Source organism: Haliaeetus albicilla, chromosome W (genome assembly GCF_947461875.1).
Source record: "Haliaeetus albicilla chromosome W, bHalAlb1.1, whole genome shotgun sequence".
In the NCBI taxonomy this organism is placed as follows: Eukaryota; Metazoa; Chordata; class Aves; order Accipitriformes; family Accipitridae; genus Haliaeetus; species Haliaeetus albicilla.
Genome location: NC_091515.1, coordinates 28,526,136 through 28,536,242, shown reverse-complemented (window position 1 = coordinate 28,536,242; position 10,107 = coordinate 28,526,136). Strand labels below are relative to the sequence as shown.

The 10,107-nt window shown below is 47.2% G+C and overlaps 1 protein-coding gene across 1 annotated transcript; it reads right to left on the bottom strand.

Moving 5' to 3' along the window:
- Positions 1-7,887: 7,887 nt before the first annotated feature.
- LOC138683392 (uncharacterized) lies at positions 7,888-9,529 on the bottom strand. Its single transcript, XM_069775106.1, is given in 2 exon segments — positions 7,888-8,472; positions 8,474-9,529. Coding segments are annotated over 2 exon segments (1,623 nt in total). The 5' UTR covers positions 9,512-9,529.
- Positions 9,530-10,107: the final 578 nt, after the last annotated feature.

Here is a 10,107-nt window from a genome sequence, read left to right as displayed (position 1 = left end):
GGTTGGATTGTTGCATGCTGGAGTCAGTTCTGGTTCCATCACTACTGCGCTTTGCTCAGTTTTATCACAGTTCTTTCTTGCTTGATCCAAGTGATTCTTACTATAGTACTATGGATATAGCATATAACAATTATAGTGAGGATAACATACAGTAGCAGGGTTATATAGCAACTAATATCATACAGTTTAATTCTGGCTATTTTCACCTAAAATCAAATCCCCTTGAGGCACACATCGGACTTCTCCATCTTTTCGCATCACCCACCAAGTGCACCCAGGCCCTTGAGCAAAAGCAATCCCACGAATGGGTTTACCTTTGCCTGAGGCAGGAGTAACCCAGACTGTCTTCCCTAACATATTTTTCATGTGCACTACAGGAACTTTATCCCCTTCTACAGTATGTAAAAATTCTGATTGGGCAGGGCCACTCCGATTGGCAGATCCTCTGGTGTTGACTAACCAGGTGGCTTTTGCTAAATGTGTATCCCAATGTTTGAAAGTTCCACCCCCTATTGCTTTCAATGTAGTCTTTAACAGTCCATTGTATCGCTCAATTTTCCCAGAGGCTGGTGCATGATAGGGGATATGATACACCCACTCAATGCCGTGCTCTTTGGCCCAGGTGTCTATGAGGTTGTTTCGGAAATGAGTCCCGTTGTCTGACTCAATTCTTTCTGGGGTGCCGTGTCGCCACAAGACCTGCTTCTCAAGGCCCAGGATAGTGTTCCGGGCAGTGGCATGGGGTACAGAATATGTTTCCAGCCATCCGGTGGTTGCTTCCACCATTGTCAGCACATAGCGCTTGCCTTGGCGAGTTTATGGGAGTGTGATATAGTCAATCTGCCAGGTTTCCCCAAATTTATATTTCAGCCATCGCCCTCCATACCACAGGGGCTTTAACCGCTTGGCTTGCTTAATTGCAGCACATGTTTCACATTCATGGATAACCTGCGCGATAGTGTCCATGGTCAGGTCCACCCCTCGATCTCGAGCCCATCTATATGTTGCATCTCTTCCCCGATGGCCTGAAGTATCATGGGCCCACCGAGCCATAAATAGCTCACCCTTATGTTGCCAGTCCAGGTCCACCTGAGCCACTTCAATCTTGGCAGCCTGATCCACCTGTTCGTTGTTTCGATGTTCTTCAGTGGCCCGACCCTTGGGTACGTGAGCATCTACATGACGTACCTTTACAACCAGATTCTCTAGCCGGGACGCAATAGCTTGCCACAGTGCGGCAGCCCAAATGGGTTTACCTCTGCGCTGCCAGTTGCTCTGCTTCCATGGCTGTAACCACCCCCACAGGCCATTTCCCACCATCCATGAGTCAGTATAGAGATAGAGCACTGGCCACTTTTCTCTTTCAGCAATATCTAACGCTAGCTGGATGGCTTTCACTTCTGCAAACTGACTCGATTCACCTTCTCCTTCAGCAGTTTCTGCAACTTGTCGTGTAGGACTCCATACAGCAGCTTTCCACCTTCGATGCTTTCCCACAATGCGACAGGATCCGTCAGTGAACAGGGCATGTTGCCTCTCATTTTTTGGCAGTTTATTATACAGCGGGGCTTCTTCAGCACGTGCCACCTCCTCCTCTGGCGACATTCCAAAATCTTTGCCTTCTAGCCAGTCCGTGATCACTTCTAAAATTCCTGGGCGACTGGGGTTTCCTATGCGAGCCCGTTGTGTGATCAGCACGATCCACTTACTCCACGTGGCGTCAGTCGCGTGATGTGTAGAGGAGACCCTCCCTTTGAACATCCAGCCCAGCACTGGCAGTCGGGGTGCTAAGAGGAGCTGTGTCTCAGTACCAACCACTTCTGAGGCAGCTCGAACTCCTTCATACGCTGCCAATATCTCTTTTTCAGCTGGAGTATAGCGAGCCTCGGATCCTCGATATCCTCGACTCCAAAACCCCAGGGGTCGGCCTCGGGTCTCCCCAGGTGCTTTCTGCCAGAGGCTCCAGGTAGGGCCATTCTCCCCAGCTGCAGTATAGAGCACATTTTTAACATCTTGTCCTGCCCAGACTGGTCCAAGGGCTACGGCATGAACAATCTCCCGTTTAATTTGTTCAAAGGCTTGTTGTTGTTCAGGGCCCCATTTAAAATCAGTCTTCTTCCGGGTCACTTGGTAGAGAGGGCTTACAATCAGACTGTAATTTGGAATATGCATTCTCCAAAACCCCACGACACCTAAGAAGGCCTGTGTGTCCTTTTTATTAGTCGGGGGAGACATAGCTGCTATTTTATTAATCACGTTCATTGGGATCTGACGACGTCCATCTTGCCATTTTATTCCCGTGCAGGTCCCTTGACCTTACTTTCTTTTATGGGAAAACCGGCTTTCAGAAGGATTTGGATTATTTTCTTCCCTTTCTCAAAGACTTCTTCTGCCGTGTTGCCCCATACGATGATGTCATCAATGTATTGCAGGTGTTCCGGAGCTTCACCTTTTTCCAGTGCAGTCTGGATTAGTCCATGGCAAATGGTGGGGCTGTGTTTCCACCCCTGGGGCAATCGATTCCAAGTGTACTGGACACCCCTCCAAGTAAAGGCAAATTGTGGACGACACTCTGCTGCCAGAGGGATTGAGAAAAACGCATTAGCAATGTCAATTGTGGCGTACCACTTGGCTGCCTTTGACTCTAGTTCGTATTGAAGTTCTAGCATATCTGGAACGGCAGCACTCAGCGGTGGCGTAACTTCATTCAGGCCGCGATAGTCAACTGTTAGTCTCCACTCCCCATTAGACTTCGGCACTGGCCATATGGGACTATTAAAGGGTGAGCGAGTTTTGCTGATCACTCCTTGGCTCTCCGGTTGGCGAATCAACTTGTGGATGGGAATCAGAGAGTCTCGGTTGGTGCGATATTGCCGCCGGTGCACCGTCGTGGTAGCAATTGGCACTTGTTGTTCTTCAACCTTGAGCAACCCCACAATCGAAGGGTCTTGAGAGAGACCAGGCAGGGCAGACAGCTGTTCAGTGCCCTCCGTCTCCAAGGCAGCTATACCAAAAGCCCATCGATACCCCTTTGGGTCCTTAAAATACCCCCTCCTGAGATAGTCTATGCCAAGGATACACGGAGCCTCTGGACCAATCACAATGGGGTGTTGCTGCCATTCATTTCCAGTTAGGCTTACTTCAGCTTCCAATACAGTTAACTCTTGGGATCCCCCTGTCACACCAGAAATACAAGTGGGTTCTGCCCCTTTATAACTTGATGGCATTAGAGTGCGCTGTGCGCTGGTGTCTACTAGAGCCTTATACTCCTGTGGGTCTGACGTGCCAGGCCATCAAATCCACACAGTCCAATAGACCCGGTTATCCCTTTCCTCCACCTGGCTGGAGGCAGGGCCCCTCTAATTCTGGTCAGAGTATCCAGTATTCACTTCTCGTAAAATTGGCTCAGAATTCCCTTCAAGAGGATCGGAAATAAAATCAGCCCTTCTACTCTGTTTGGAAACTGGAGCGGCATTTTTCCTGGTAGAATCCCCTTTTGTGGTGGTTTTTCCTCGCAGCTCACGTACCCGTGCATTTAGGACCGAGGTAGGTTTTCTGTCCCATTTCCTCATGTCCTCTCCATGATCACATAGGTAAAACCACAGGGCACCTTGCGGTGTGTACCTTCTATATTGTCTCTCTTGGGCAGAGGAGCGCTCACTCCTAATAGCTGAGACATTGGTCCTTACACATGTGGAGTAGGACATATCCTCTTTGAATTGCTGGAAATCCTCGGACAGCTTCTCCACAGCCGAAATGCAGGCTTGTAGGGAGGAGGAGAGATTTTCTTCGTATTGACGGAGTTGGTGAGCCACTTCCTCCACTGTCGGTGCCTCTTCATCCTTCCAGGCCATTATTGCCAATGCGTTGGCATAGGACGATGGTGCGCTCCGTACAAACTTCCGCCACATGGGTCGTGTGCATTGGACTTCGTCTGGATCTTTGGGTAATTGTGGGTTGTCCGGGTCATGATGAATCGTCTCTAGCACAGCTAATTCCCTCAGATATTGAATACCTTTTTTCCATGGTGGTCCACTTGCTTGATTGACATATAACATCTTCCTTGAAGGGGTACCTTTCCTTCACACTTGACAGGAGTCGCCTCCAGAGGCTGATGGCTTGTGTCCCTCTTCCAATTGCCTTGTCAATGCCACCTTCCATGGCAAGCGATCCCAGCTGCTTGGCTTCCCTACCTTCTAATTCCAAGCTATTAGCCCCATTGTCCCAGCATCGGAGGAGCCAGGTGATAATATGCTCACCTATACGGCGGCCAAAGTCTTTTCGCAAATCCCGCAGCTCACTCAAGGATAGGGACCGGGTTATTACCTCTGGTTCTGCCTCTTCCTCCGGTTCCCGTGATGGCCCTGGTTCATCTTCATCCTTCGCTAAGCGAACTGATTTTTTTTTTGTATATTTCTTTTTCTGTACGGGGGCAACTGATGCTGGTGCAGGTTGGTCCCCTGGTTCAGTTGCAGTTATCGCTCACCGGGTTTTGGATAACCGCAGTGTCTGTCGCCGAGGTTTGGGTAGCAGCAGTGCTCATCGCTGGGGCTGGAGGGACCGCAGTGCCCGTTGCCGAGGTTTGGGTGGCCGCGGTGCTCATCATTTTGTTGTTAGGTCCAGAGACTTTCTCTTCCCCTTGAGGGTACTGAGTGGTGTTGAACAGGGCTCGATAGGCATGGGCCAGGCCCCAGCACGTTGCAGTGATTTGTATCTCTCTGGAGCTGCCAGGGTGACAGCATACCTTTTCCAAATATTTTACTAGTTCTTCTGGATCCTGCACTTGTTCAGGAGTGAATTTCCAAAACATTGGAGGTGCCCACTGTTCTAGGTACTTGCCCATACTACCCCACACACCCTGCCACTCATAATTATCCAGCCTTGGGGCACATCTCTGGGTGATCTTCTTAAATAGCTGTTTAACCCTAAACGAGAGCTGAACCACATTCAGAAGCATGCTAATTCCTAGCAGTAGGGCTAGGACCGTGCTAGTCCCAACATCCCAGGAGTACTCAAATTTTTCAAAATTCTCAAACACCTTTGTAACTGGACTGAAGGAGAAAGGAGAGGGGAAGAAAGGTACCCCACCCATAGACTGGTTTTCCATGGAGGAAAGGTAAATGGTATAATTATTAATAGTTTCCCACAGATGGCTCCCGCAGTATAAAGGTGACAATGCTAAGTGCAAATACCGGATTAATCCCACAGCCGATGACTTTATCATACCATAAACCAGTGTTATACCATACATCAAAGCGAAAACCTTAATCCACCTCCCACGGATGATAAGCAGCAGAAGAGGAACTCCATACAGCAAGCGAGGTGATACATAACAGAGCTTTAAAAACCAGAGCAACAACTCTAAGAACACATAAATCAACATAATGAATGCTTAGAACAAATTTGTTTTAACAAGCTCTGGTCAGGTTTGTGGTTATCTCAACCCTTCGTGCCCCACGTTGGGCGCCAAAATGGACTGTCGTGGTTTAACCCCAGCCAGCAACTAAGCACCACGCAGCCGCTCACTCACTCCCCCCCATCCAGTGGGATGGGGGAGAAAATTGGGAAAGAAGAAGTAAAACTCGTGGGTTGAGATAAGAACAGTTTATTAGAACAGAAAAGAAGAAACTAATAATGATAACACTAATAAAATGACAACAGTAGTAATAAAAGGATTGGAATGTACAAATGATGGGCAGGGCAATCGCTCACCACCCGCTGACTGACACCCAGCTAGTCCCTGAGCGGCGATTCCCCGCCCCCTCTTCCCAGTTCCTATACTAGATGGGACGTCCCATGGTATCGAATACACCGTTGGCCAGTTTGGGTCAGGTGCCCTGGCTGTGTCCTGTGCCAACTTCTTGTGCCCCTCCAGCTTTCTCGCTGGCTGGGCTTGAGAAGCTGAAAAATCCTTGACTATAGTCTAAACACTACTGAGCAACAACTGAAAACATCAGTGTTATCAACTTTCTTCTCATACTGAACTCAAAACATAGCACTGTACCAGCTACTAGGAAGACAGTTAACTCTATCCCAGCTGAAACCAGGACACGGGGGCTCGGCCAGCTCCAAAAAAATTTTGAGGTGAGTCGGCCGGCCCCGAAAAAATTTTCGACGGTGGCTCGGCCGGCGCCTTAAAAATTTCCGACGGGGGCTCGGCCGGCCCTGAAAAAACTTTTAACGGGGGCTTGGCCGGCCCCGAAAAAATTCTTGAAGGGGGCTCGGCTGGCCCTGAAAAAATATTTGAAGGGGTCTCGGATGGCACCAAAACAATTTTCGACGTGGGCTCGGCCGGAGCCGAAAATATTACCGACGGGGGAATCGGCGGGCTCCGAAAAACCTTTTGACGTGGGTCGGCTGGCCACGAAAAAGTTTTCGATAGGGGCTTGGCCGGTCACACAAATATTTTCGAACAGGGATCTGCCAGCACTGTAAAAATTTCTGATGGGGACTCGGCCGGCCCTGAAAATATTTTCGAGGTAGGCTCGGCTGGCGCCGAAAAAATTTTCAAAGGGGGCTCAGTAGGCCCCGAAAAACTTTTAGACATGGGCTCTGCCGGAGCCAAAAAAAATTTCAACGGGGTCTCAGCCGGCCCTGAAAAAATTTTCAACAGGGGCTCGGCCGGCTTCGAAAAAATTTCTGAGGGGGGCTCGACCGGCTCCGAAAAAAATTTTGAGGTGGGTCGGCCGGCCCCAAAAATATTTATGACTGGGGCTCTAGCCGTCCCCAAAAATATTTTCGATGGGGGCTTGACCAGCACCGAAAAAGTTTTCGATGGGGACTTGCCGGCACCGAAATAATTTTCGACAGGTGCTCGGCCTGCCCCGAAAAAATTTTTGAAGGGGGCTGGGCCTGCGCCAAAAATATTTTCGACGGGGGCTCGGCCGGCACCGAAAACATTTTCGACGGGGACTCGGCCGGCACCGAAAACATTTTCGGCGGGGGTTCTGTCACGGTCCACCTGGTGGACTCGTGATGGTTCGTTTGCTACGATCTCGAAAGTGCAAAATTAAGGTGACCAACACCAAAGGGGATAGCAGTAATCACACAGTAAAACTTTATTGCATTGCCTGTGAGGAGGCACGCGATAGTTAGAGATGGGTGAAAAAAAGGAGAAAAGTAAAGTTAGGTTTAGAGAGAGGAGAAAGAGGGGTTATAGCTACCACCGCTGATCTCACGACGTCCTAACGGTCCCGGGTCCAGCTGATGCTGCGTCGTCGATCGTCGTGGTCCTTGGTGGGGAAGCTTCCAACTTCCGTTGTTCAGAAGTCATCTTTTATGCTTAGTAACGCACCTTGCTCCACCTCTGCCTCAGGAGTCTCCACCCTTCTCAGAATACAATTATCATATCTCCGCCCTTCTCAAGCGAGGCTATCACGCAGGCGCGGGGTCAGTGTCCGAGGCGTGGTTAGTCTTGGAGGCGGGTAGCCTTCGACCAGGAGGTGTGTTTTGGTATTATTATAATGAAGCAAAGTTCGTCTAAAGTTCATGATTTCTTCGTCGGTGTTATGCCAACAGTGGCAATTCATCCTTTTTGACAGTAGCTATGCGGTTATCTCTAACGGTTCCAGTCAGGTACCTTCCAGGAACCTCGTACCGCCCATTCCGTCCTTGGGACCAGCCGCTGCGCTCCAAACAGGCCATTGTCAGGTAATGTACTGTTCATGTTCCTGATGACAATGTTGAGACAATGCTGATTTTCTGACCGACTCTTACACCACCCCGTGGCTCAACATGGTCGTCAGGACCGCTTGGTGGTAGCATGATAAAGGAGAAAAAGAAGAAAAGGAAAAGAAAAGAGAGAGAAAGAGAAGGAGAGAAGATTGAAAGGCAATTACAGTGATATCAATTACAATCAAAACTGTTTATCAATTGATTTGGGGATGTCTACATTGGATGGGACATCAAGCATATTATATGTAAACGTGTTAACCGAGTCATCATTTTCCAGGTTATGGCATACAATACTGCTGACAAAACCAAACTGATCAAAACCAATATCAAGAGAACCACGATGGGGTGGCACAACGTGTTCAGGATGCCTGTAGCAGTAGGCGACCATCCGAAAAGTGTGTCCCGCCATCTATGTTCTGCATCCTTTTGCACTCTTTCTAAAACTCGGTGTATTTCTTTCACATCATGATGAACAGTTATTAAGGTTTTCTGTCCGTTTTCCCTAATTTTTCCCAAAATCTCAACCAAATCCTTGTGTTGTAATAACTGTTTTACCAAAGTGAGATTCATTCCAATGGGTATAGGTAACAATTCATCAGTCAACATATAGTTAGATTGCAAAAGTTGGTGGGATGTGACCGGGGCCGAATAGGAAAAATCACATCCGACAATCTTAGTAAAATTACAAACACAGAAATTTGAATGATTTTTAGTCTCTACAACTACCTCATCTACAGATAGAGAGCCACAAACAGTCCTCAAACATACACAGCCTTTGCCGATATATATATATACATATGAGTACTGTTTCAGGGTTTTCATTAGGATGAATCTCAAAATGGCAGATATTTTGTTCAGTATCTAAACAAATATCTTGCGCCTCAATTGCATTACCTTCACAAACAAATCCTTGTTGTTCTCGTACAATACAAGATTCCAAATTAACAGTTTGCCATTTTTCATCCACCTTTCGGGCCCATACTCTATGCTCAGAGGGACAGAGTATAGTTCCGTTGTGGTTCAACCCTAATGCGATAATGGGATAAATTGGGTATATGGTAGCATTATATATAGTAAGCACAAAAATTGTAGCTAGGTTTGTAACGGGATCATAAGTAAAGTTCACCAGATTCCACCAGGATTGGAGTTCCTTCTCAAAATCAGTGGCACTGTCCCAAATTATTTTCCGAATTTCAGTGGGGAGGATACCTTCTTCACCTTCTCTTATAATTGAGGCGGCTACCGACTGCGTCCATATTTGAGCCTGGATACAACTGAGAGCCAAAGAGAGGTTATTTTGGATCACCCCAAGTGCATCAGTAATCAACTCGTGGTCCCTTACATTTACCTTTTCCCATTTTGGTAATATATTTGACAACAGCCACTGGTTAGTCCCTAAAGCCAATAAAGAAGATCGCAAAGGCTGTTGTAATTTAGCCAAATCACTAACTGAGGTAGCCAACTTGTTCATTATTACTTCCGAATCGATGCTATTTAAAACTCCCAATCCTGTTCCCAAAACACCGGTTAGGTCTCTCCATGTTCTTCTTATGGGAAGAGTTCGTTTTTGCAGCCAGGTTGTCCATCCCTCGTAAGAGGTCCTTAGGAAAGGTGAGCAAGCTGGCTGAATGTCTGAAACATTGTTCTGCAACGACAATTCAACTTGCTTGAGAGACCATGCCGGGTTAAACAACATTTGTTGTAGGCCCGTATTTCTGATCACATATGGTCCAATTTCAAAGGTTTTTGGGCTAAGCACGACAATTGGTTGAGTAGTAGGTATTACAACGTCTATTTTAAATTCTCTCCAGTATTTAGTGTTATTTTTACGACACATAACTTTATAAGAGTATTGTACAGCAGTCAAATTTAGCCAACAGTCTAGGTTTTGATTTTGACACAACAAAATAGGGCCATGTGGTCCAATTCCATAACTGTCTGTGGATTCAATCAACTCGTGGTCCCTTACATTTACCTTTTCCCATTTTGGTAATATATTTGACAACAGCCACTGGTTAGTCCCTAAAGTGATCAGTCTGCATCTTATTGTAATGTTATTTCCTTGTACCACTGTGAAAGAGGGTATAACTTCATCTTTGTCAGTTAGCGTGAAAAGGGTATCTATGCCATTGTGCGTGACTACTGCAACAAGCATCACTAGAGGCCTAGTTACAGCATTAATTTTGAATTTAAATGTTAGGCCTGATAGCCCTCCTGTCGGTGGATTAGATCGCCAATCGCACACCACATAGACTGACTTGGTCAAAGTGAAATTATACCAACAATCTCCTTGTTCCTTAATACAGGATTTGGTGATTTCAACATTAGTGGTACTTGGGTCTAGGGAGTAGTTACCGACATTCTTTTGACGGCAACACGTAATGAGAGAATCCTGCTTGTTACACCTCCATGCTGTAGTAGGACAGAGTTTCG